Here is a 27,995-nt window from a genome sequence, read left to right as displayed (position 1 = left end):
TTGTAATATGGTCAATAAACTTCACTGCTGTCCAGCAGATACAGTGAGTGATTAAAACTTTATTAAATTAACATATAGCAGTTTACATGCAACCATGTAACACAAATCTCAGATTAGTGTAAGAATTGTACTGAAAAACACCACCAAGAAGAAAAAGCATACTTATGATAAGCTCAAAAAGTTTAGTTTCCCTTACTGTTTACCACCGAGTCAACATTTACCGCACCCATATGCAATATTCTAGACACAGTTTCTGTTTGAGTTTGGTGGCAGACATAATCTGACATCAGACTCACACGTTGAAGCATTTCCAGTTTAGTCAACACCTGGGAGGGTGTATTTCTGCAGTGCAGTGGCCCTGAAAATACTTGCAGCACCACGGTGACCAACAATAAGACAGAACAAAACACCCCCCGCCCCTTATAAGCAACTAGATGATCATCACTGATGAGGTTAAGATGGTTCTATGCACTTATGAAGTGTACATGATATCCTTCATCCTTTTTGTCCCCGCTGCCAGGTTACGTCTTTGTGCTGGCGTGTTCAGTCTGTTCGTTTTGGTCCAACGCGGCCATTCAAAGACGCTGAAAATGCGTTCCTTCCGAACACAAACCATCAGATTGGCAGGAGTTCGGGAGGGCTTTCACCATAACAGTACTTGGCCTGAGGGTTTCTGTAGGTGTTTTCATGCTGGACACTCTGAGGAACAATAAAAACACACACATCACAAATCACTTGATACAACAGTTGAATTCATTCACTTTAACCTCCTGAAAGGAACACAAAGGAAAAATGTGAGGATGCTACAGCTGGAAAGGAAGCATTTTTGGGGGAGAGCATTGCCTTCATGCATAACCGAGGTTCAAACAGTTACGTTTACATGAGCAAAATAATAATGGGTTTTGACTTCTCTGAATATTTTTAAATGATAATACAGATAATTCAGTGAATTTCTGAAAGAAGTAATTACTTTGTACTCAGTTCTGCTTTGCCCATTTATATTAAGACCATATTTCCTGCTTCATGTTCATTTTCTTTCTGTTGATGATGCTGCCTGATGATGACATTACTATTGCTGTTACTCACATCCCTCCCACTTTAGTTTCAGCTTAAGAACGAAAACAGTTTATTTTAGACCAAAAGCTTCCCAAAAAAGAGAACCACTCAACTAACTTTCATCCTTATGCTGGAGGTATTAAGATGTTCTAACGTGAGTCAATAGGGAAGTCTTCTTTACTGCAACTCAAGTCTACACTTCGTCCTGCTAGAGTCACTAAGGTAAGAATAATTCAGTTGGGTGTAAGTTTAGGCTCCTCCACCCACCCATTTCTGTCTGCATGGTGCTCGCCGCCAACTTTAACACTACTCAGCCAAATCTGATGTGCTGAGGAAGTACAAAGAGGAGAGGCATGCAGTGTTTTTGACATGCACCTGTGAGGAGGTACGGCATTTAGCCAGGCACAGCTCAAAGTGATCCTCTACGGCTGTGAAGAGATTCTGAAACCCTTCAGCTGCTCGGTTCAAAAAACGCTCCAGGAGGGGTTGCTGAGAGAGGGAGAGAACCAGAGGGAGAGAACCAGAGAGAGCATACTTAGTCAGTACAGTACATCTGTTTAAATTATAGGCCCAGATATCTTGAGCTAGCACACTGGTCCATCATCTAATACATTTTAACAATGCGAAACACTATTTCGAACTTAGACTGATTCAGATTCCTTTATTGATCCCAGGGGGAAATTGCAGACTGTCACCAATTACTCAATACTTTGATGGTCAGTTGAGAAATCAGGTTTTGAAAAATAAGGCTGAGCAATGAAAACAGACTTATCTGAACAATAACAAGCTGTGCATGAACTTTCAATGATCACACAGTACTTTACTGGAAAAAGATAAAGAATGAAGTCTTTAAAATGACTTAAAATGATTTAAAATGACAAAAATATACAGTTTTAGGCAAAGGTTTCGTCACTGGTCAAATTGCTGCTTTTGTGAGTTACCATAATATACCAAAAAATAATGATTTTACAAGTTTTCACATGAAAATAAAATGACCTTCTCTCGGTGGAACACGCTTTTCTGCAACTTTTAATTTTAGTTTTATTTTTTCCTAAATATTTCATTTAGCAAATACATTGAAACTGTGCACTAAAGTCAGCAGAAATGCGCCAAATACAGTACATTAAGTTTGTTCCATGCAGGGAATGTGTTGATTTTACTTTTGAATCAACAAAACAGAAAGACGTTGGCGTTGCCTGTATACGAAAAATAAATCGCCTGTTTCTTACTGTAAAACAGACCAAATTGCAGAAATTTAAAATGTGTGTTATTTGCATACAAACATGCAAACTGCCGAGACGCTATTGCTGACTCAGTGAGAATTTCACACATTACATAGTAAGATTGTGATCGGTACCTTGTCAGGCTGAAGGCAGCAGGAGACGCAGTACTCGTACACACTGCAGCAGCCGTTGGGCAGACAGCTCTTACAGATGTGCTGCCTGGAGCTCGGCGCGTTCACGTTACAGCAGCCGTTAACCAGCAGATCTTTCCTCTCACATACATAACCTAAACCACAACAACCCAAAGGTTATAACACAGGAACTGTCAATACAGCAACAGCATATTTTTAACAGATTACATGATCAGTAAATAACTAATCGCTATTACACACAAAATAAAAAAACCACACTACCCATCAGATAGTAAGGAACAGCTTAAGTGTCAAGCTTATCTCCTTAAACAGAACGCTTATCGTTCAGTACTTACCACAGTTGCATGCAAAAGTTTGAACACCCACAGTGACAAAGTTGACACTGTATTTAAATATAATTACCGCATTTCACTGAAATACTTCACTGGATATAACTTGGATATCTGACGACTTGCCTTTCAACCAAATACTGTGTTCCACTGCTGTTCTGACTGCCATGCTTTTATACGCTAATATGTCATAGTATGGTACATCCTCCTTCACACAGCTCCACATATTCTTCAGTACCTTGTACTGGCTGTGCTGTATTGCACTGTTTTGTCTGTATTGTGTTTACTGTATTGTTTTGCACTTGGTCCTGGAGGAACGCGGTTTCGTTTCACTGTGTACGTATACAGCCGAAATGACAAGCCTCTTGAACCTGAACTTCACATTGCATGTTTTGTTGATTTTTTTTTTTAATTAACACCCTCTACAAAGGAAAATGTGCCATGACTTACATACTGGCCACATTTCAAACATTATAAATCAATGTTATAATGAAATCCACATTATATAAGTATTCGTTGTATTTAAATGATATATTGCACATACTGAAATTGTTTCATGCAACTCACAAAAAGGGCTGTGACGGTAAATTGGTTATTCTGAAAATAACATTTTGATAAGTACCTTTATGAAATGGTAATGTTTACGCAACAATCTTCAGATATAATGCATATTTTCATTTTGTCTACTGCTCTCCTACAGTACGAAGCCGCCTTGTGAATTGCCTTGCGTTGTTTTGTTTATCTTTAGGATCTTTGCATCTTTTTTGTTTGTTATTGTTCGTTATTGCGTTCTGCATTACTAAAAGTTTAAGAGCGGTTTAACGTGAAATGTTCTGCTCTGTAAAGTGTTCACAGAGGTGGCGATGATAACCAGATGTCCAAAGTTTTAAATGCCTCTGAGAGCTAGCTCACACACACACACATACACACACACACACACATACACACACACACACACACACACACACACACACACACACAAATAAAATAAAATAAATACATTTTAAAAATCCAATGGTTGGGAATATGTTGCGTGATGACCTAATGATGAGACGTTGTTTTCCAGAGCTTCAGTTTTCAAGGCTTTTTTTTTTTTTAAAGAAAATACATTCAGAGATTTACACTTTACTATTGTCATTACATATCAAACCGTACAACACGTGTTGGTTCACAGGTCAAATCAATAGTAAATAAAATGGCTACATTTCTTCTATAGGCATTGCAAACCCCCCGGTTCCCATCACCACCAATGACCAATGTAAGAAAAAATTCAAGTTAGTTTTTCGACCATGCACCAGTTCCTATTAAACTACTCTGAATGACTCCATTTAACTCTCAATGACTGAACTGAGCATGTTGATAAAACTTCCTTTAAGTCTGTTTTTTTTATCGTTTGGCCTTTTTTTTAATATTAAAAAAAACTCTAATTACTCTCATCACTAAACAAATTGGTAGACTACTCAGATGCTAATATAATCAGCCCTATTTATATCCAGTTTCACCAGCGAAAGCCTGACTAAGACGTGCAGGACAGGGGCGCACCAGGCCCTGAAATGTAGAAGCGTATCTTCTGGATCTCGGTGGGTGAACTCAACAGACGACTGTGTGACGTTCCTCTCCGCATTACTTACCAAGTTCATCTGTGAGGAGGGTCTTCCCCTGTATGGAGTTTCTACACTGTGTGATCTGCCTGCTACTGTTGCCCAGGTTGAACTTCACCTTCCATGGTATGCGGTGGTCAGATTCGCTCGTCTGAAGGAGCGTGCGGTCCCGTCCGGTTCGCTCCTCCTGGAAACGACACATCAGGGGGCTTAACAAATGACCGCACTGCACTAAATAAAATACGCCAGCACTGGACTGCGCCAGGCCTGGCTGAAACACTCCTTATAGCTTCAGTGTGAATATTCAGGGCTGAATTGCTGCCTGAATAAGTTGTCACTATGTAAATCCATTGGTTTAAGTGTTTCCACACTGCTCAGCCTCTTTTTCGTACTTCATCCACATTTAAGTTTAAGATTAAGTGACCCTTATTAGTCCCACAACAGGGAGATTTCACCTCCACATTTAACCCATCCGTGAAGTGAAACACCACATACACTCTAGTGAGCACACACACACTAGGGGGCAGTGAGCACACTTGCCCGGAGCGGTGGGCAGCCCAATCCGCAGTGCCAGGGGTGCAGTTGGGGGTTAGGTGTCTTGCTCAAGGACACCTCAGTCATGTGCTGTCGGCTCTGGGGATTGAACCGGCGACCTTCCAGTCACGAGGCTGGTTCCCTAACCTCCAGCCCATGACTGCCCCCTTCATTTACCTCATTTAACTGCTAGCAAAACAATGAAATCAATGCACACGAGATTGCATTTAAACCGCTCTACGTGGAAAACGATCCAAAATGAAGAGTACAAGATCCATCAGCACCATTTTAAGTACTGCAAGGTAGAAAGCCCTAAAGTCACGCCTACATTACATGTCGAGGTGGACTGTATTCAACACGGACTCAACTTCAACTGCCAGGAGAAAATCTCGCAATCTCCATTTTTGTCCGTTTTTCAGTTTTTTTGCATAATTTGAAAATGCCTGCTGCTCTTTCCATTGTGTGTAAACGCCATGATAAGCGGACCACAAGAAACAGCCCAGAATGACTTGGAAAGACGCCTGGTTCCACTGACTTACATTAAAGTCGAAGCATGTTTTTTCCTTCTCCTATAAAGTCAGCATTTTGGAGATACGAGGTTTTGTTCCAGCAGCAGCGATTTCTTGTTTTAAACACAAATCCTTATGTACTGCTTTCCAGTTAAAGAGGATGTGAAAATGATGTAATAAAAAGGTTTTATTTTTAGTTTTGGCACATATTCTGCATGTCGTTTCTTCCTCCGCTTTTCAATGTGGCACAAGCTCTTCTCCATATACTCTACCAGCTCTTGTATAGGCTCTATTAACCATATGTGTAGACGTGTCCCATGAGAACAGAGTATCACCTGTTTGAGGGTGCTGGTGACAAAGTAAAGGAGGGACAAGCCGAGGACGACCCCCAGGACCCAGCGTCTGCGCAGCAGCCTGCGGAGCACCATGGATTCTTTCTTCTGGATGTGCACCAGGTCCAGGTAGTTCACCACGACGAGCACTAGCACTGCGGCTGTTTAATCAGCCGCATCCAGCTTTCCTCGACCTGGACCCAAAACGCCCTTTCCACCGCTGCTGATCGAAACAGACGAACAAAGCGGCGGCTGCTCGGTTAACGGCAGTTAGCACCAGCTAGCTAGCTGAGCTAAGCTAACTAACCCATTTTAGGCCAAAACGGATTCAGCTAACCTATATTAAAACACATATACGGTCGTTTAGTAAGTAGTTAGTGTATATATGCAGCTTAACTATATACGGTCTTGGTTGTATGTCTCTGGTTTTGGTCTAGTGTCGTCTGGCAGGTCTGGTGATGATCTAGTGACCTCAAAAAAACATCAAAACAAACAAGAAGGTTAAATTAGCCGCATAGCATTTAGCGACGTCTCTTTTTATCCGCTAATATGAGCAAGCGGCTCTGCAGACGGGCGAAGAGAGAGGAACATCTACTAGTTAGATTAAAACCCCCTTAAATCGCTCGTAAGCTGATGTGTTATTCGGGTGAGAAAAGGGAGATGAAGTCGGTATTGGAAACTGACTGTGGCGCCTGAGCTAGCGATGTCCGACTTATGACTGTCTTGTCTGAACCGGTTCTTTTTAATAAAACAAGCCGAACCGAGTCCAACAGAACCGACTCAAATTTGTTCACCTTTCGAGTAGTTTTTTTTTGTTTTTCATTTTGTTCGACGCACATTGAACTTCATTTCTATTATTATTATTATTATTATTATTATTATTATTATTACTCTACTACTAGTAGTAGTAGTAGTAGTAGTAGTGGCCGTTTCTCTCTGTGGACTGAATCTGACACCCTCGATATGACTCGCATATGATTTACTGTTTTTTTCTATTTTAATGAACTCCAGTTACATCTTGGACGCAATAAACATACAGATTTGTACTGAATCCAGGTGACAAAGAAGTGAATGATATTCGCTGTGTGCTTTATATAGTTTGTATGTGTGCCGTCACGTGTTTTGTATGTAGTTTTGTCTGCTGTTATTCTGCATGCTGTAATGCTTTTGGAGGTTTTGTATACGCCGCTTTTTATCTGTTATGCCTTGTTTTTGTCCATTTTTCTTGTTTTTATTGTGTTTATTTTTGTACATGTTTTCGAAGAGAGAATTGTTGAATCGGACAGTTTTAAAGAATCGGTTCGGTGAACTGAATCTAACTGTGAGTCGTTTACCTTAATCTGGTTCCGCCACCAAACACAGGGACGTCAGAGGGCGCGGCTGTGATTGGCTCTCCGGGCTCCACGCCTCCGGAAAGGGTCGTTGTCCAAGCCGCTCCGTTAGCTCTTTTAGCTGTAGCTGGCTGAGGCGGTTTGCTTGCAGGCTGGTCAGTGCTATGAGGGCCGAGATGATGGTGAGATGGTCAAATTTCTGTTTTCTAAAGAGGAGAGTGTAGGAGATGGGTTCTCTGGGTTGCCTTGTGTTTGTGTTGATCACGTAATGACTCCGCGTGCCTTTGTTTTTGGATGATTTGGTCACTAGAAACGCAGTTTCAGGTCCTGCTGTGGAGTAAAAGCCTTTAAAGCAGACCCATCAGCGTTTTCGTGCTCTGATCCCAAAATGTTGACCCTTCACAGCGTTTTTCTAAATCATGGCCATTTAAGAAAAAGAGGCTGAGAGCGCAGAAAGAGAAATAAACAAGCTTTGGTCAGTCAGAAAAACCATCAGTGGAAAACAATGAAAACAGTGGTGCTGACAGTAAGTGACATGATGTTGGCGACCACCCTTAATAAAGACAGTTCTTCAAAGGTTCTTCAGCGAAAGGAGTGGTTCTTTTTAGAACTATCAGTGCTATATTGAACCTTTTTGGTGAAATGTGGTACTGAAAATGTGATGTCAAGCTTGTGACAACGGAAGAACCCTTTAGGTGCTACATATAACCATTTTTCGCAAAAGGTTCTATATAGAACCATGTACAACAAATCCTTATTCAGTCTGAAGAAAATGGTTCTTTTATGAATGCAGGGTTGTATGTTGAGCCATGAGATGTATCATAGAGAATGGGTCTTTGTACGGTGAAGTGGTTCTTCAGACTCGTAAAGGATTTGTCGCATATGGTTCTATATAGAATCTTTTCGAAAATGGTTACATGTAGCACCAAAAGGGCTCTGTTGTTACAAGCTTGACATCATGACCCTGTTTTGTACCATATAGAACCGTCTGCAACACCGTCTCCATCCATTTGAATAGCCATTTCACCACGTAAGAACCGTTTAAGCATGAAATTGTTCTATATAGCACTCAGAGTTCTAAATAGGACCACACCTTTCACTAAAGACCCCTTGAAGAACCGTCTTTTTTGAAGAGTGTAGCTTAAAGAGACATTCTGGCCGAAATGGAAGCTTTAGCCATTCCGGCGTCTGCGGTTGACACGCCTACTAGCCTCCTACATCGGCCCTACTGTGATCTCTAGAATGAGTTTTCCCTGGTTTAAAGCCTGGAAAACTCCCCTTTTGATGATGTATCTTGAAGGTGGGGGAGGGGCGGATCTTCTTTGTTTTTGTTTTTTTTGTTGTTGTTATCTAGCGAATGCAGAAGGAAACCAGGTAATTGGACCTAGTTACGAAGATGAATATGAAGCCTTTACATGTTCGTCGCCTTGGGAGGGTGCAGCAGTTTTCTGATGCATTTGCGTAATGCATTCTGGGTATTGTAGTGAGGGATCACTGATGGATGAAAACATGAGTAGGAAACCAAATCACGCCTTCTGTCAAAGCGATGAGAGGCCGAGTGGTGTGTTGCTGTGCCACAGAATGTTGCATAACACGACAAATGCTATAATCAACGCTAGTCTGAGGCTGGAGTGCCTCTTTAAGATCAGCTTTAGAGCCATCACTCTGCTTACAGGGTATTTTTTAAACCGATCTTTACAACGATTAATTGAGTTATGATTGAGTTATAGCAATAAAACTGACTTAACTGAGCAAGAACGAATTATACATCGTCTTTAAAAGACTCCAGAAACACTTTGTTGTGAAAAACGTCATTAAAACAACATGTATAATTAAAAAAAACCAACACATGGCGTAAAACGTGTGAATGGGCCGGTGTCTAGCTATTTTCTGCAGTACAAGCGTACAGTAGATGTTGATGGCTCCTCCCCCACTCCTGCACTTTTTAATAATCAGGTGTAATCGAGCAATTTTAACAACACTATTAGGGTCTGAATTGGATGTTGTGCTGTTGGATCATTAGCTGGGGTGCTCATTAGTCTTCTCACCTGAATGCTTTCATGGAATCATCTCTAGTCTGACTGATCAGCTACTGATTAATCACAGATTAGTAACAGTATTTGTTTGTGGTGTTAATTTTGGTGTCTTTTTTTCCCAGATTTACATCTTCTGGTGACAAAGTTGGCGCCATGCAGAGACGCCACAGCAGCAACACGGACGGCATGCCGCCTGAAAGGTTGGGGTTTCCTTGGTCAGCACTGAATGTGCCTGTGGTCAGGTTACCCTATTTTTAGCCTGATCGTACAGTCATGGCACTGAAGCAACTGGCCAGCCTGACTGTACATTTTGAGTGATGCGTGTATCACGGCAAACCAAATTACTCGGGGGCAGCCGTGGGCTCGAGGTTACGGAACCAGCCTCGTGACCGGAAGGTCTCCGGTTCGATCCCCAGAGCTGACAGCACATGACTGAGGTGTCCTTGAGCAAGACACCTAACCCCCAACTGCTCCCTGGGTGCTGTGGATTGGGCTGCCCACCGATCTGGGCTTCCCTGTTGTGGGACTAATAAGGGTCACTTAATCACTTAATCTTAATCTAAAAAACTCTCTTTTTTAAATAAAATGGTTTTATGCGTTATATAAACAAAACATATTATTCACTCACCAGTCCGTGCAGCACCAAGGCAGCAAAAGCGGCTTGGTTTGAATTCAATGTGCCTCGTTCATCAGTTGCTCTTAAGAAAACCCACTTACACAGCTTTCAGTAAGATTCTGGCGTTCGCCGGTGTTTTCTTACTTGGGATTAGTTCTTAAGTAAGAACAGAATCTACACACACTCAAGAGCACAAAGGTCCAAGCACTTTTGCAGTTTAAGAACACGTCAAGAATCGGATGTAGGCGTTTTCTTAGGACCTTCCTCAGGAACACATTTAAGAGAAAACTTCAGAAGGTGTTGGTGAACGAGGACCAATGTTCTTGTTACATCACAGCAACATTTATGCACCTCTTCATCTTACAGCAGTCTTCACCTATTTATGCTGTGTTCATAAGAACTTAAATCTCGTGTACATATTGCAAATTTCTCTTTTGTTTGAAATTATTAAAGTGTTTATTCTTTTACGTAAAGGGTTGCAGCTGTAATAACTGCAATTTCCCTCTGGGATCAATAAAGGATTCTGATGATGATGATGATGATGATGATGATGCTGAAGTTGTAAGGAGTGTTTCAGCCTTGACTGCTTTATAATTGAAGCACTACAGGGCAGCCAGTCAGAACAGAGATCATTTGCATAAGGCATGAAGGCACAGTAAAAAAAAAAAGCTTGGAAAATGTTCACGTGAAAAAGAAATATGACTGTTTTTGATGTGTAAAACCACACAAACATCATCAGTGGAAAGAAAAGTAAAATATAGGATATAAGCGCAGCAACAGAACAATAAACTATGCATCGCTTTTTTGGAATTATTTTTGGAAAAAGATGCGCAAAGGAACTATTAAAACTACAGCATTAGAAGCAAATACACCAAGATGTGCTATCTGACAATGAATTAATACAAATGTGAATGTCTATCTGTAAGAGAGGTGTAAAGGAGAACTTAAAATATGCATTATCAGCATTCAAATTGCCAAGGAAACTTCTAAATTATTGAGAATTTTTATTATTTATTTATTTTTTTTAGTTCTTTTTTAACTTCAGTGTATAAGTAGACTGAAAGTCCCCTCTTTTTTCTTTCTGAATCTACAGGAACAGGAGTCAAACTCTAGGGTCGGAGAGCAGCCTGGATGAAGGAGGGGTATTCGATTGCCTGAAGCCAGACTCACCCACCTCTCCCCAGCAGCTCTTCTCTGGGCTGGTGGGGGTCTCTGCTGGCACTGTAACCTCAGCCCCCTTCCAGGCTGCTGGACTCGTCCTGGGATCTCCTCCAGAGGTCTTCATCCAAATGACTGCCTCGTCCAGGGAGGAAGGCCCTCACCGGGCAGAGAGCACGCCTTACCATCCCCGCCCTCCACAGCACCACCATCACCATCACCACCATCATTTCCACCAGTCTGGACAGCACCGCTCCTCCCTGCTCCATTCTGCCTCCTCAACTGAGAGACATGGTAGCAGAGATGATGGAGGTGAGGACTGTGCAGCTTGTTAAAGAGTTTGTGTGGTCAGAAATAAAGTGTACTAGATTTTCTGGTCCCACTTAATATTAAGTGTCCCTATGAACTGTGTAGTTACACATGAATAGCCTTATTATTAACACAGTAACTATTGATTATTCAGTCGATGTTACAGACCGAATACAGAAGTACAGCCTGTGTAATTACACAAGTGTATCTTCTACATGGGAACTTTCCTGTAGTGTAGTGTTGAAGTTACACCTTAAAATAAGTTGACAGTTCCTGTGTAGTTGTTCATGTAAGTACTGTGTAATAATGGAGTGGTGATATAGATGTGGTTGGATAGTGTAGTGGGTAACACCTCTGCCTTCTACGCTGCAGACTAGGGTTCAATCCCCACCTGGGTAAACACCCTACACTATACCAATAAGAGTCCTTGGGCAAGACTCCTAACACCACCTTGGCCTACCTGTGTAAAAATGATCAAATTGTAAGTTGCTCTGGATAAGAGCGTCAGCCAAATGCCGTAAATGTAAATGGAGTATATATAGAGTATATAAACTGGTTACTGTAGCAACATAAATGCTACCTAAATGTTTGGAAAGCTGGCAGATACAGTGTTAATAATGTCTTAATGTAAGTTATTACATAGGATCTTTTACTGCTGGATAAGACCAGCAAAATAGCTGTTCCAGTCTGACCGTGAATATAATTACATTTATCCCCCTTGTGTAATTACATGAGAAAGAATAGGCTATTACAACTATTAAGATACACTTGTGTAATTACATGGGCTGTACTTGTATAATACATCTGTAACAGTGTCAGAACCATCAGTAGTTACGTTGTTGTTACATATGTTACTCACATGTAACTACACAGTTATTAGAGACTCAATATGAAGTGGGACCGATTTTCTACATGTAGTTGTCAACCAACCAAGGCATGATTGATTTTGCACTGGAGCTACAAGGTCAATGTTGCTCAGTAGGAAGGGGTGCAAACGGTTTCTCTGAAGGCTGTTTCTGGCTGTGCGTCTCCCTGTTGCTAAGCAATAACAGCATCCTAACTGTCAGTCAGCTGTACTTTGAGGCTATTGTTTAAATATTTACAGACAGAAAATGTAACTGGTACCAGTAACAAGCAAATTCTTAACAAGCACATTAATTTAGTATGATTAAGCAGGATTTTTCAGTGGGAATGTCACACTAAATGCTTTTTTTAAAGAGTAACTACACCCTAAGACCGTTTTTAAAAATGATTATTATTAATGTGCCATGAAGAGCTTACAGAGCGTGAGGATTTAGGGCCACTGCAGCAAACCGTGGCTGACCGGTGATGCAGTCTGCGAGCGTGATGTCAAACGTAGACAGACCGAGTTAGAAGAAATCCACTTTCTTCATTTGGAATTCGGTGCATCCAAGAGATCAGGGCTCGGGTTGTATTGAATTTGGACCCGTTTGGGCAGATAATTAGAGGAGAGCGGTCACGTTTTTAGGGAATGTTCTACCGTTCCGCACCTCTGCCGCGCGCTGCTAATCGTTTCCTGGCACTACGACGATTGTAGTTAGTTTTTCTTCATTTCACCACCAGACAGCAGCTGCACTCATGAATCTGAGGGCCGTTTGCTGTGAAGAGGAGCTGCAGTTTCCTCATAACGCCCCAAACCAAAATCAGACCTGATGAGCATCTCAGTCTACCGGTCTATCACATCAAAACCTGTCAGACTGTCTCGGGGAGCTGTTAGTTACCCCTGAACTGGACAAATAACACAGACTGTATCTACTAGATTGGTTTTGTGCGCAAATCATTTCATAAAAATGAAACTTGACAACTATTAAAAAAAAAAACGAGAGAACGAATTAGAAAATCGTGATCATGAATAAACAAAAACGTACCAACAAAGTAAAGAAAACGAGGGAACCGTTTAAGAAATCATGACCACGACTAAAAGAAAATGTGCTTAAAAACTGCAAAACGTTCGCTCAAATGAATACATTTTTTCCTCTGTTCCGCATATGAAAGAGGTCAGATTTGCGCGTCTACACAGCCTCAGATCGGAGTCGCATGAGGATCACTGCAGTGCCCCTCCCAGCGTGCCCCCCATTTTTGAGCACTTTTTAAAGTTGAGCCAGGGGTGGAGTTGAACATGATTGGGTGTAGTTACTCTTTAACACCCCGAGAATGTGGCAAGAAGCTGGAAAATGAAGGAAAAATGGATTCTTGTAGTAAGAGCAACAATTTCATCGTTTTTCTTTTAAGCACTGTGACTAAAAGGCACAAGTTCTGACTGGACACCACTCTACAAAAAAGGCCGGGCATGAACGGAGTAGAATGCGTCAACATAAACAACAATAATGGCTGCGTTGCACTGACTGGCAGCTTCTGGAGAACATATTTTCTTTAACGTCTGCATTTTTATGGCCAGTATGTTGCTTGTTGTATAAAGACCAAGAGTAGCTGTTCTGCCTCCTTTTGTTTCGACTGCAACCATCAACAGAGCTTTGATTTTTAATACGTCAGTACCATGTAGAAGATGGAGCTGGCTCTGATTAAAAATTGCACACAGCGTCACAGGCCGTCAACGTTGACCTTGATATGAAAGATGACGTTAATATCTTTGCGTTCGTTTTCAGAAAGTCTTGATCTTTTTTTTTTTTTTTTGGTCCCTTAAAATTGGGTCTTTACCTATGATCGTATGATTGTTCAGCGTACAAAAGAAAAATTGCTGCTATGATGCTTTGAGTTACATTTTTTTCAAGTGAGGGTGCAGAAAGACCGGTGTGGACGGTGCCTCTGCCATTCAAAGCAAAAGGAAAAAGGCACCCCAGTCCACAGTAAGTACACCCATAATTACCCCCTCACTGATCGCGCAGAGCCACTTTTTAGCAGTGATGAACGCTGCATGGCAGCCGTGCATTTAACAAGCCTGAATTTTGTCGTCACATGAGCAGACTTTTGGTGATGATGAACAAAACTGATGTGCTTTGAGGCTTTAATCATGCAGATCGCGCAGTTAAAGGCTTGGAAGCCTGGAAGCCTCCGTTACAGTGGTCGATCAGTAGATCTGGTGCAAATCTAAAGCAGCAAACTTCACACTACACGTGTTTTATTTGATTGATCGTGTTTGCGGGCGATGGAGAGAAACAGTGTAGATTTTTGTTGTTATTTCGCTTTAAATCTTTCTAATATTTTTGCTCTTAATTGCGCAAGAATCCTGCACCAAAAACGCAGTGCAGCCAGACGGGATCTTCCTTCTTCCGTCTGATTAGATGTTATGATGAAGACGTTACATTAAGTCAGTAATGGGGAAGGTTTTACTTTCACTGTAATGAACAATTCTTCTTTTCTTACCCTCTTATTAGGTGATGAGGCCTCCGCCCCTGCTCCTGCTCTCTCTGAGCTCAAAGCTGTGGTCACATGGCTGCAGAGAGGACTGCCCTTCATCCTCATCCTCCTCGCTAAAGTCTGCTTCCAGCACAAACTTGGTGAGAGCTTTTGAATCCTCAACTGATTAAGAGTATCATGTTCAGGATGCTCGAGAAAAGAAATACTGTTATACGAATTCTGCTTACATGATTTATGGTGATCTGTCTATCAGTCTGTGTATCTATAGGGGTGTGTGTGTGTGTTTCATTGTCAAACCAATGATCAAATCAGCACTGCCTATCCTAATCGCACTGTCGCTGTGTCTTTTCCAGGTATTGCTGTATGCATCGGCATGGCCAGCACATTTGCCTTTGCTAATTCTACTCTAAAGCACCAGGTGTCACTCCGAGTAAGTCTAAGCCTTCAGGATGCCTATATTTTTATTCTGGGACTTGCACAGGCAAGTCAAGGGTCTGGATCATTCAGCAAGCCCTGAGAGGTTCATGTATTTTTTAACATAGTGGATTTATAATTTCTATTATTTTTTTGCGGCGATGAAATGCTCAGTTAAGTAAAGTACACGATGGATTTAATATTTGCTGATTTTTGCAGGAGGAGAGGTCTGTTTTCATCACTCTGTGGATCCTGCTGTTTCTGGCAGGCAACATTGTCTATGTGTACTACACTTTCAGTGCTGAGGAGCTCTACAACAGGTCAGTGTGAAAGGGGGGTCTGTTCCAGTACCACTTTTAGACACATGCATCAACCACCAAGAGTTCCTCCGTTTTACACCCTATTCTGTTATCATTGTCTTTTTTTTTTTTGTATTATGTTGTTTCCATTATTTATCTGTTCTGTTTACATTCTTTCTTTAGGAGCATGTATGTCTACACATCATGTGAGTATTTAGTTCCCCATAATTTTATCATTTTTCATTTTCTTTTTTTTTTTTGTTTATGTCCCACCCTACAGAACTGTATCGGTCATTTGTCCAAGTTCGATGACACGGAGAACCGATGACGGTGCTCGACTGCCTTAGGGTCAGGACAAGATGTAAGCTAGGGTTCCAGCAGACAATGAGCAGTTTCAGTCCAGAAAGATTTTAAATATTAAAAAGGATCTACAACAGAGCGTGAGCATCCAAATCTTTCAAAATAATGTTGACAGTAAAGAAAAATGAGAAACGGTGATTTTAGTGATTCCTTCACTCTTGTGTCCTCGTCAGTTCAGACGTGTTTAAACAGTTTGAGTGGCAGCAGGTGGACTTGTCAGCCACATGGGGCTATGTCACAGTTTCTATTGGACAGGTGATTTTTAAACATTGTTACATGCTGAGAAATAAGAGTGTTAATTCAGCTCCCAAGAACTTGTCCACTACCCGTTGGTTACCATGTGAAAACACGACATCCTGCTCTTTTTGCCCAGAATACAGCTAATTATTAAAAGCAGAAAGTCTCTGCTGGTATGCCGACGCCATCTGCAGCCACAGTTTTGAAAAATGACCAAAAAAAAAAAATCACAAATGTGTAAAATCTGAAAGCACAAAGTAGAACAAAATAAAAAAAACCCGAATCCATGGAATTGGAGGAGCAGCCGTTCTCTCTTGTCAAGGATGTGAACTTTGTCACATGCTGTATTTACAGACGGCAGTCTGTAACCAGTGTTTTTTGTTTATTGTCAGTTTTGTTTGTTTCAGTTTTTGCTCACAGTGTCCAGAATTTTGGCCATAGTCAAATATGCATATAGTCCTTCGTCATTAAAAAAGCAGACAATAATGTTGAATTTTCTCTTTTGGTGTTCTCCCTACAGCCTTATTTTTGCCAAGCCGAACATCAGCAGCTATGATTTCTTCGATCTGATCTGGGTGGTTGGAATCACAGACTTTGTACTGAAGTACATCACCATTGCTGTCAAGTGCCTCGTTCTCTTCCTGCCTAAGATCCTCCTTGCATTCAAATCAAGAGTAAGAGTCTTTATTTGTTATTTATACGTGCATATACATCAGGGAAAAAAAGCTATATATATATATATATATATATATATATATATATATATATATATATAATATTGCTGTTGTCTGAAGAAAACCTTGTCTCCTTGTATAACAGCTTTACAGGAGAAAGAAAAAACCTACTTTACTTTTAACGTAAGTCAGTGGTACCAGACTTTTTGCGAGTAATTTTGGGCTGTTTCTTTTGGTCCATTCATCATGAAATGTACACACAATGTAAAGAGCAACAAGCATCAAATTATGTCAAAAACGGAAAAACAGCAAAAATGGAGATACAAGGTTTTCTTCCCACGGCAGTGATATACATTGTATTTTTTAATTTTTGCTTTTTTTAGTGCACAATTTCTATGTATTTGCTGAGTTTAACATATTGGAAAAAATATGTTAAGTTCAGCAAATAAACAATAACTGTGCATTAAAATGTGCAGAAGTGTGTTCGCTTTAGAGGATGTGTTGATTCATTTTCACTTAGATCAACAAAACATCATTTGACCAGGGGTGTGCAAGCTTTTGTATACAATTGTAGGTACAAGGTAGTTGGCCCTAATAAACCGGTACCTCACTTGTATGCATGCATGTCCCTTGACTGGCTTCCTGCGATGAGTGTTTATGGCATTGGTAAGATTGGCTATTCTCAGGTCGCGGAGTGCGATTCACCAGCTCTGATAAACAAGCCAATCAATGCAGGCTGTCTCCCTGCCTGTGTGGCTGGCTTCCTGGCAAGCAGTATGTGAGCTCATGGTCCCCAGAGAGCTGGAGTGAGGTCACCTCTCCCTGGAGCACACACACATGCTCACGCTCACACGTGCACACAGGTTTGTTTTTATACAGTGTCAGGACGTGAGGTCATACGCAGTTCCCATACGTATTATATTTATGTAAGTATTTTTGCAGTCTTGTGCAGAAGTCAGAGACCACCCTTATTAATGTGCTTTCCAGTCAAAACAGCCATTAAGTACATGTTATTCGGTTTTTGTTAGATATGTGATGCGTTCTCTTGCATAACTTAAAGCAACTCTCTTGAAAATAATGAAAGCTGTAATAAAGGCTTCCATATTAAATGCTAAAAATATCTCTTATTTTTAGTTGTTGAGACTAAAGTGTATTTTTCCGTTAAATGTTTTCTGTTTTTTTTTTTCTTGATTCTGAAAAAAGAATAGCTTGTATTTAATGGCTGTTTTGATTGGAAATGAAATAAATTGAATGGTGGCCTATGGCTTTCCACAGCACTGTATTTGTAATAGCATTATAACCTATTTGAATAGAAATACCTGCAGTGCCTTGCAAAAGTATTCAACCCCTTGAAAGTCATCAGATTAGTCTGTAAAAGAAATGGCACAGATTGTTCCAGCCAGTATTTGTATTGAAAGCCAATATACTATTTGAGTACATTTCCAAAGTAGAAATGAATTATTTGTCCCACTGTTTGGGAATGTTTTTGCCCATTCTTCCTGGCAGATTTCCTCCTGGTTCTTCACGTTGGTTGCATGACGCCTGTGGATCGCATCTTTCAAGTAGTACCACATATTCTGAATTGGATTGATTCCTTTGGCTTGGACATTTCAGAACATTTAATCTTTTTCTGGTTTGAGTACTCCTGTGTTGCTTTGGCCTGGTGCTTGGAATCACTGTCCTGTTGAAAGGTGAAGTTGTTGTTTTTTAGCAGATTGAAAAGTCGTCGTGTAACATCTTCCTGCATTTTGCACCACCCATTCCTCCTTAAATTTTAACAAGAAGCCCAGTCTCGGCTAAGGATAAGCATGTACACAGCAGGATGCTGCCACCACCGTACTTCACTGTTGAGATGGCATTTTGAATTTTGGCCAAAAAGCTTACCTGGCCACTCTGATGCTTACTGGTAAACGTTTGACCTGCTTTGATGTGGTTTGTCTTTAGTAATGGCTTCTTTCTAGTCACTCTCCCATACAGGCTAGTTCTATGCAGAGCTCTTGATATCATTGCCTGGTGCGCCTTGACTCCAGTTCAGCCACCAAACTCTGTACCCCCTTCAAAGTGATTGTTGGCCTATCTGAGGCTTCCCTCACAAGTCCTCTTGTTGTTCTGACGCTGAGTTCAGAGGGATGGCCTTGTGTAAGCAGTGCCTTGGTGACATGATGCAGTTTCCATTTGCTCACAATTGGTCCAGCAGCACTCACTGGGATATCCAAACAATTGGCTATTATTTTGTAGCCGTTTTCTTTTTTTGTGCATATCTGTATCTAATTTCCACAGAATGCTCCATCTGTTTTCCATCAGATTCATTGTCTGGCCAATTATCCAGAAGAGGTCCATTTTAATTGCTCACAGGTAAATTGTAAGACAACGATGTCCTCATTAGGGCAATATTCTTCACTTGTGTAAAAGTCTAGTACTAAACCGTAACTTATGTGACCAAAAAGAAATTAAATTTGATTAAATTTGTGTTTCTGACAGTCTTTTTTTTTTTTTTTTTGGCCAGAAAATGTACCAAAACAAACTCACAAACACACACACACACACACTCGTACCTTGGACCTCAGTCATGGTTACTGCTTTCTCCTGCCTCAGGGAAGTCTGGATGGGACTCCCTGCAATCACCATGTAGCCCAATCAGTGTCAGGACGTCATGTGAGCCAGTCGTGCTCCCCTCAACACACACGTAGACACACACTTTCCACCTCTTGTATTGTGCCCAGGTGGCCCACTGTCAGGCGATGAAGTCATGGTCACGCAGTCAGCCTTTCTGCCTCATTACTGTGCCATGCTGAGCATTACTTTGGCTATAAACATCCACACATACATCTATGTACAAGCCCATACATGTCTGTGCTTTGCACTCATTTGACCATCGAAACCCTTTGTGAATGGCTATAAGGCTTCTATGGAGGTCAGAGCGGTTTTAAAAGCCTTTTAAGCTGCTGCGATGTAGAAGAAAAGAACAGAAAAGACTAATCAGTGTTTTAATCAAATACCGCCCCACATGGATTAAGATTAATGGAACACATGGTTTCCCTACCCAAGGGATGTCCCCCCAACACCCTCGAGTGGCCTGCTTTAAAAATGGTTTCTTTTATTGTTATTACGCACGCACAGCCGTTACTGTCAAAACCGAGCAGGAGTGAGATGGCCCCCCGTGAAGAAAACTGGCTCCGCTTTTTAGTGTTTGGCGAGGGTCCAGTTTCAGTCCGTCTAATCAGACAAGCTGAGAGGAAGAGAGGAAACAGTTTGGTGGAAACTCTGGCTAAGATGAATTGCCTATGTGGGCAGGTCACAGGACCCCGGCAGGCATCTAGCATGCATCCAAAGAGGGTGATTAATTGCTGTCAGAGAAAATCCAAGCCATCATTATGCAAACGGAGCTGCAGCAGTAGTCATTCTCTCAGCGGTTTAGTGGTTTGTGTTTGGGAAGCGAGCGCACATGTTGGAGTAGATTCCCCGCTCTGCGTATCCCTTGAAGTTCAATGAAGGAAAAACATTTGTGCGAATGTCCTCTCGCGTCAGTCAGCAAAGAGACATCCGGTCTCTGGTTCGTTTTTTAGTTTAGCTGTGATTCTGATGTGGCTAACAAATAATGGAAGATTAAGGCCTAATCCCATTTCACCGCTCGCCCCTACCACTCGGCTCCTACCACTCGGCCCCTACCCCTCCATTTTGTGCATTCTCGCCTAGAGGTAGGGTGTCCTGATTTTTGTTGAGATAGAGGGGTAGTGCGAAGTGGGGTAGGGCTGCACAAGCAACCAAAGAAACCTAAGAATTTTCTCCAAAAAATATGCCGACAATTGTATCATCTTAGTTTAGTCGTTTCAATGCATCGCGGTGCTTTTCTTTATAACAAGCATAACAAATTCTAGTAGTATGCTGATGTCTTGGCAGGTAGCTAAATTTCGTTCCACCATAAATGGTGCAGCAGTTACATTTTGGCGCCTATTTAAGGTGGAACTTGGAAATTCAAATAAGAAGCTAATGAATAGCTTCATATCACTGAAGAATTAGCAGTGGGTGATAATAATTAATTGTCCCATGTCCCCCCTATTTAAAGGCCTATGATGTCCTAAATGTAACTAAAGCCCAGCAGTGAGGAGCTGAACTTCACCCTCCTCTGCTGTCACTGCAGACGGGCAGGGTCGCCTACAGAGCAGCGCCAGTAGCTGTTAATGAAGTGATTTCATAGGGGAAGAGAACGAGGATCAGGGGTGAAAATAAGAAATGCGTCAAACTGTGTCAAATAGTGTCAAATGGACTTGCTTCCATGGTTCTGATACTATATTTACCTATAAAAATGGACAAAACTACAAACTCTAGGCCTCACGTTGGCTGCTAGTTCTGTGTATGCAGTTAACCTTTTTACAGATAACTGTATGCCATGTAATGGCAGAATGCACGTAAGCAACTCCGTTAGAGATTACAGAACGATTTGAGGCAGCTGTGTGATGATTTAGTCAGCGTAGTGCTGATTGGTGAGGTCTAAGTTTCCATTTCATGTTCCACGCTCTTGTGCAAAGCTAAATAAGCCATTGTTGCATACAAAATGTGTCCTGAGAGACAAGCTCTCCGTCAAAAGGCTATGCATGTTATTTGATCTTAAATGCTAGAGGTGTTAACGGTGTGGCTTTATTTTTGGCACCTTTTGTTTACAAAAACCTCCAGCTAATACACCCCAACAACTGTTAAGAGAAATATATAGATGTCTGTACATTACACATTTTTTCTGCTCTCCTTTGTAGTGGGTAATATTGGACGGTGAGTGAAGTAAAGTGGTTTTGTATCGGTCTGAAAGGTTGACTGCTACTCTTAGTGTAAGTGGGTAGCAGGTGTACAGAGTTTCTGCCAGTTTTCTTTGCAGTGTAGCTAAATTGTTCATCATGCCAGGAGACTGTGGAGCCTTGGTCTGTTGCCACTGTTTAGGCGTAGTTTAAGCTTTTTTTTTAACTCCCAGGCTCTTTTAAATGATGTAGCAGAGGGGCACCTGCAGTATATGGATAGGTGAATGAAATCCAACCATATTTGGTGTTTTTATTTATTACTGCCCCCCCCTTTCATGTGACAGGGTTTTTCCCTCTCTGTGTTTGGCTTGATGTCGCCCTCTTTTGTGCCTAAGTGCTGGCACTTCTTGACTATCCAAAATCCTTCTCTTAGCATTCTGCTAGGCATGTATTTTTTACAGAGATACGAAAATAATATCCATATTAAGTATGGAAAAATATTGAGGCACTAACAATAATATTATGTTAGCAATATTGTGTTTATTGATGAGAGAAGAAAAAAATTATACTTATATATACATATATATACACACACACACACACAAACACTATACTGCTAAAATTATTTGCTTGTCTGCCTTCACGTTCATGTGAACTTGATTGACATCCCATTCTTAATGCAACGGAAAGCCTGGAAAGGCTTTCTACAAGGTTTAGGAGTGTGTTTATGGGAATTTTTGACCGTTCTTCCAGAAGCACATTTGTGAGGTCAGACACTAATGTTGGACGAGAAGGCCTGGCTCACAGTCTCCGCTCTAATTCATCCCAAAGGTGTTCTATCAGGTTGAGGTCAGGACTCTGTGCAGGCCAGTCAAGTTCTCCCACACCAAGCTCGCTCATCCATGTCTTTATGGACCTGCTTTGTGCCCTGGTGTGCAGTCATGTTGGAACAGGAAGGGGCCGTCCCCAAACTGTTCCCACAAAGTTGGGAGCATGAAATTGTCTTGGTGCTGAAACATTAAGAGTTCCTTTCACTGGAACTAAGGGGCCGAGCCCAACTCCTGAAAAACAACCCCACACCATAATCCCCCCTCCACCAACCCAGACTCATCCGTCGGATGTCCAGACAGAGAGGCGTGATTAGTCAATCCAGAGAACACGTCTCCACTGCTCTAAAGTCCAGTGCCGCCACTTTATACCAATGCATTCTATGCTTTGCATTGTGCTTGGTGATGTAAGGCTTGGATGCAGCTGCTCGGCCTTGGAAACCCATTCCATGAAGCTCTCTACGCTGTTCTTGAGCTGAAGATTGGAGGTCTGTAGTGATTGACTCTGTAGAAAGTTGGCAACCTCTGTGCACTATGCCCCTCAGCATCCGCTGACCCCGCGCTGTCATTTTACGTGGCCGCGTTGCTGTCACTCCCAATCACTTCCACTTTGTTATAATCCCACTGACAGCTGACTGTGGAATATTTAGTAGTGAGGAAATTTCATGACTGGACTTGATGCACAGGTGGCGTCCGATCACGGTACCACGCTGGAATTCTCTGAGCTCCTGAGAGCGACCCATTCTTTCACTAATGTCTGTAGAAGCAGTCTGCAGGCCTAGGGGCTCGGCTTTATACACCTGTGGCCATGGAAGTGGTTGGAAGACTTGAGTTCAATGATTTATGTATGTATGTGTGTGTGTGTATGTATGTATGTGTATATATATATATATATATATATATATGTGTGTGTGTGTGTGTGTGTATATGTGTGTGTAAATATAAAATGTATGTGTATATACACACACATACATTACATAACAATATTGCATATTGCATTTAGGTTGTTTTTTATTATTGTTATTAATGTTGTTGTTGTTGTTGTTATTATTATTATTATTATTATTATTATTATTATTATTATTATTATTATTATTATTATTATTATTATTATTATTAGAGGAAAACCCATTACATATAAATGTTTTTTTCTCCCTGAAGAAAAATACCAACATTAAAGTGTGTTAAAAGCGTGTATCGAACCAGGCTACTGGTCTGATAGAGGATGTATGTTTATTCTCTCTCTCTCTCTCTCTCTCTCTCTCTCTCTCTCTCTCTCTCTCATCATGAAATGTATACGCAATGTAAAGGGCAGTTATGTCAACAACTACAAAAAGCAACAAAAACTGAGATACGAGGTTTTATATATATATATATATATATATATGTATGTATGTATGTATGTATGTATGTTTACACACACAGTATCAGTCATAATGGTATTTAGACCTCAGGTAATGAGCTGTCCCTGGCCTTGGATCAGCACTCTCACAATGAATTATAGTGTTTAACACCTTCATTGTGTTGCCTAACAGGGGAAGCTCTATTTGCTGATCGAGGAGCTGAGTCAACTGTTCCGGGCTTTGGTTCCCATCCAGATGTGGTACAAGTACATCATGGGGGAAGATCCATCCAGCAGCTATTTCCTGGGTGCATCGTTGATTATTATCTACAGCCTTTGCAAGGTAAAATGTCATCAACACTTTGTGTGGGGAATGGAAAAAAGGCTTTTTGAATCTTTTGATGTTGCTAATAAATTTCCTATTCCCATCAGTGATTCTATTTCTCATAAGGGCAAGGACATGTGCATTCACACGTTGGAGAAACAATGGTGGGATTTCAAAAAGATGTTTATCGCCAAAGGAGTGGAGTAGAAATGTGCGCTGGACTGCTGCGCCCCAGCTGAAAATGAGATTTTTATGATGGGCTGAAGAGTTTCATTCAGGGACAGAAGCTTATTGCAGGAGCCATTTGAGCAGATCAAAAGACACTGCTGTCAGATGTGCCTTTGCTATTATGATGTTTTTTTTCTGTTTTTTCCTCTTTTGCAGTCGTTTGATCTTTGTGGGAGAATATCAGGCATTCGGAAAGCATTCGTTGTTCTGTGTAGCTCTCAGGTTGGTCCTTTTTCCCTCTTCCAAAGGATTTAAGTTGCTGATGTTTATTTCTTTGTGCTGTAGTAGTTTGAATATGCACTTTACAAAGCTGATGCATAGCCCCCTTGCATTAGTTTTGCACCCACACTGCAGTTGTCTCTGTGATCTTCAGGCGTTTGTGCAGTCATAATGATCAGTGAAATTTAAGGGGAAATTCCACAGAAGTTCAATAATCGTTAACAGTGTCATTCAGGGTGGTTTGCTGGGAAATGCTGCATTTTAGAGAAGCTTACCAAATTTTTACAGAAGATGATGTAGGAACCAGATGTCTGAAGCATTTGATTCCTCTAAAAGCTGCATCACAGCTGCATGAAGCGGTTACTTGAAATAATCACAAATACATTGCTACAGGTTTTTTTTAAAACCTGCCGTTTTTATTCCTTCACGGTGGAGAGATGTGTACAAGGCGTTCCAGTGACCGGATCACCTGTCACGTTCCTAGATTTTTGACTAAATTGGAAAAATCTGCTTTTAGCTCCAGAACACCAACAAACTGGAATACATTACACACACACACACACACACACACACACACATAATCTAAACCACTTATCCTTCTGGGTCGTGGTGGGAAGCTGGAGCCTGTCCCAGCTGTCACTGGGTGGAAGGCAGGATACACCCTGAACAGGTCGCCAGTCCATCGCAGGGCAGACAGACAGACACAGGAATACATTACAGTGAAGTCTAAAACTCTGCTCGCTGGTGTCACTCGACCATTTTAAGCTTCTACTTTCTACCCACCTCCCTTCAGCTAACTGTTTTGTTAGATTGTTCTTCTGTTTGTTTGTAGTTCTGTTTCGATTTCACTGTTTTTATTGAATCATTTTCTTTATAATTCATATTTGTCATTTAATTTTTTTGTTTTTTTTGTTATCATCTGTCTTCTTGGTTGTTTCTTTCACATTTTAGTTTTCATTATGTTCATTACATATACTATTTCTTATTTGAGCTCTTTATTTTTATATATATATAATTGCTTGTGTGATGCATTTACTGTGTGATGCAGTGTGTGGTATATTAATGCTTTATGCTTTTATTTATTTATTGATTGATTTATTTTTAATGGACTGATTTCTTTTTTTTTTTTTTTGCCGGTGTCTCTCTGCTCAGACGTATGGTATGAGAGCCAGCAGTCAGCAGTGCAGTGAAGCAGGAGATGTGTGCGCGATCTGCCAGGCTGAATTCAGAGAGCCAATCGCTCTGCTCTGCCAGGTAAGACCTGCAGAAACATGCTGTGCAGAAACATGCTTGGGGCTATCCTAATGGCACAGTATAATGCATATTATGTCATTTTTACTTTAATTTGACATTGCATTTTGATTCAGTAATCATACATCAACACATGTAATATTAATATGTGTAGGAAATGTCGCTTTTCAGGAATGTCATCATTTTAAAGTGGGAACACGTTTTCCTACCTGTTTTCTACATAGTTGATTACGGTTTATTCAGAATAAACCTGGTTATTTAATATTTAAGATGTTAAATATTTTACTGTCGTAAACCAGCAGCAAAATTTTAAAACCTATATGTCCGGAAACTTTTTTTTAAGGGGCAGTGTGCGTGTGTACAGTTGATTGGAGCGAATAGGTTACAGCATGTGTAAGCAAACTGAAATGACCACTAGACCATTTTTGTCTTGCAGCACGTGTTCTGTGAGGACTGCCTTTGTCTGTGGTTCGACCGTGAACGAACCTGTCCGCTGTGCCGTGCAGTAGTTGTGGAGACGCCTCGCAGCTGGAAGGACGGCACCACCTCTGCTCACTTTCAGATCTACTGACCACAGCGAGTATCCGGCACAGCGAGCTGGTGGGCTGGGAGGGGAACACAGTCGGTGCACAAGGATTTTTTTATAATGTATTATGATGCCTGGCAAAAGTACCATCCTAATCTGTCCTTGCTGACCATGAAACTACTACTATGTACGCGACTCAGAGGTCATGACTTTTTGATTTCGTATATTTTATTCATGTGGAAATGAGTGGAATTTGAGTGAAGTATTACATGAATGAATGAAGTACATTCAGTGCATCACCTTATTTTCAGTTTCTGATATTATAAAATATGATTGTTTTATTTATTTATCCATTTTAACATGGACTGTGCCGTCCACAGCTGTTGCAAGTAATAAAGCCCAGATTTGATTACTCAAAACTTTTCCACTTAACTGGGGGAATCAAATGAAAAAAGTGAAAATATGTTGACAGATCCTCTACAGACGACGTAAATATGGAACTTTTTGAACAGTTTTACAGAAGTTCAGAGAGGTCATGAGCTGTTGCTATCTTGATGCACCAAGGTAAGTAACTCATGATCTCAAGATAACAACTTTGCTGTCTTGAGATCACAAGATAATTGACTTGTTATCTTAAGATAATCTTGAGAGAGTCTTAATCTCGAGATAACAAAAAACAAAGAAGTTGTTATTTCAAGGTAACAGTTTTGCTATCTTGGAATAACAGGATAATTAACTCATCTCAAAATAACAATCCAGAAAATTATAACTGCCTCATGGCCTCTCTAGACTTCTGTAAATTTATATATATATATATATATATATATATATATATATATATATAATAAAATAACGTGCTATGTTTGTATAGGTTTGTACATTCTAATTTGTTAAATTCAGTAAATAAAAGTAATTCTGTGTCCTCTGTAGAGGATAATCTTATTTTCACCTAATAAAAAACAACACATCATGTCATCGAACACAGAAAAATCCACTAAACAGCCATTCTATCCATTCTAAACAGCAAACCTCACTCATTAGCTCCCTTCAAGTCTACGTAAATAGCCCTGATGTGTCTCCCTCTTGTTTATAATGCTTCCACAAAACAAAGGTAAAAATTCTTGTCACTGGGGTGGTCCGCTCTCAGTACCTTCAGTCAGCGAACATAACTGTACCAAAATCCATTGAAATCATATTTTCTAAGTTGTATCGACTCCACACCCCCCGTCTCATCTCCAGCCTTTTTATTTTATTGCTCCGTTTTAAATCATTAGATTATGAAAAAGTACAAATGTGTACTTTTCACCTGGACAGAGTTATTTAAGCTGCATAATTGGACCTTAAAACCACTGCTGTACCTTTTGAGGATACATTTACATTGTTTGTACCTTGATGAACGAAAAATGTACCTGCGCAGAACCTTTATTACTGACAGTGAATGCTAGTGGCTGGAATCTTAACTTGACGTAATGTCAAATGTGGCATCGTCCTTTTTTTATTCATTGATGAGTCATTTTTGTATGACAGGCCTATTAACTTTGTCTGTGCACTGGGGACAGTAAGTAAATCCACCACTGTTATTGCGGTACATAACATAATACATCTTCACTGAATAAAGAAAAGCCTCTTTGTTATGTATCGTTGCCCTCTGCTGTTGCAGCCTATTCCCAAGCAGCACCACAACACGGGGCTTTTAAGCCAAAATGAGTTAAATGGCACTGTAATCTAGGATGAGTTGCATGGTAATGTATGATTGTATGACATTATCACTTGTGATATTAAAGCTCTTTCAGTAAAACGCTTCATTTTGGTAAATTTAAAAGCCTTTTATTTTCATAAAGGACAATCACAATATCAAAATAGCGGCAGAGGTAAAACACATCATTTAATAAAAACACAACGCTAGCTGTTCATAATTCGGGTTTATATAAAAGATTGTAGCTTATGTAAACAACAGTAGCATGCCCTTAGATTCACATTATGCATGAGATTTCATACGAATCATCTACGTTAACACTGCAACCAACAATCAAGTCGA

General features: G+C 40.7%; 2 protein-coding genes across 3 annotated transcripts; one reads left to right on the top strand and one right to left on the bottom strand.

Annotated features, from left to right (window-relative positions):
• Positions 1–39: 39 nt before the first annotated feature.
• On the bottom strand, positions 40–6,465 carry spring1 (SREBF pathway regulator in golgi 1). The gene is made up of 5 exons (XM_017705060.2): positions 5,740–6,465; positions 4,392–4,548; positions 2,414–2,565; positions 1,432–1,545; positions 40–699 (listed from the first exon to the last, which is right to left on the bottom strand). The coding sequence occupies exons 1-5, from the start codon at positions 5,830–5,832 to the stop codon at positions 616–618; spliced, it is 600 nt and encodes a 199-aa protein (XP_017560549.1). The 5' UTR covers positions 5,833–6,465; the 3' UTR covers positions 40–615.
• Positions 5,757–27,762, top strand: rnft2 (ring finger protein, transmembrane 2). Of its 2 annotated transcripts, none has more exons than XM_017705057.2 (11): positions 5,757–5,865; positions 9,226–9,303; positions 10,813–11,189; positions 14,543–14,665; positions 14,879–14,955; positions 15,159–15,259; positions 16,356–16,509; positions 23,602–23,751; positions 24,118–24,183; positions 25,333–25,434; positions 25,868–27,762. In XM_017705057.2, the coding sequence occupies exons 1-11, from the start codon at positions 5,831–5,833 to the stop codon at positions 26,000–26,002; spliced, it is 1,398 nt and encodes a 465-aa protein (XP_017560546.1). In that variant the 5' UTR covers positions 5,757–5,830; the 3' UTR covers positions 26,003–27,762. The 2 variants fall into 2 exon arrangements, with proteins under 2 accessions (XP_017560546.1, XP_017560548.1); XM_017705059.2 differs by lacking the exon at positions 5,757–5,865 and adding an exon at positions 7,102–7,249.
• Positions 27,763–27,995: the final 233 nt, after the last annotated feature.

The sequence above is a fragment of the Pygocentrus nattereri genome, chromosome 20 (genome assembly GCF_015220715.1).
Source record: "Pygocentrus nattereri isolate fPygNat1 chromosome 20, fPygNat1.pri, whole genome shotgun sequence".
Lineage (NCBI taxonomy): Eukaryota > Metazoa > Chordata > Actinopteri > Characiformes > Serrasalmidae > Pygocentrus > Pygocentrus nattereri.
The sequence above is the reverse complement of the archived record's forward strand: the minus strand, read 5'-3'. Positions and strand labels throughout refer to the sequence as shown.

Coding starts and splice junctions, on each gene's coding strand:
- rnft2 (XM_017705057.2), top strand. CDS start 5,831: ATGGATTCTTTCTTCTGGATGTGCACCAGGTCCAG. Junction 11,190..14,542: donor TGGTAGCAGAGATGATGGAG/GTGAGGACTGTG, acceptor CCCTCTTATTAG/GTGATGAGGCCTCCGCCCCT. Junction 16,510..23,601: donor TCCTTGCATTCAAATCAAGA/GTAAGAGTCTTT, acceptor GTTGCCTAACAG/GGGAAGCTCTATTTGCTGAT.
- spring1 (XM_017705060.2), bottom strand. CDS start 5,832: ATGGTGCTCCGCAGGCTGCTGCGCAGACGCTGGGTCCTGGGGGTCGTC. Junction 4,549..5,739: donor TCACCAGCACCCTCAAACAG/GTGATACTCTGT, acceptor TGTCGTTTCCAG/GAGGAGCGAACCGGACGGGA. Junction 700..1,431: donor AATGCCGTACCTCCTCACAG/GTGCATGTCAAA, acceptor ATTGTTCCTCAG/AGTGTCCAGCATGAAAACAC.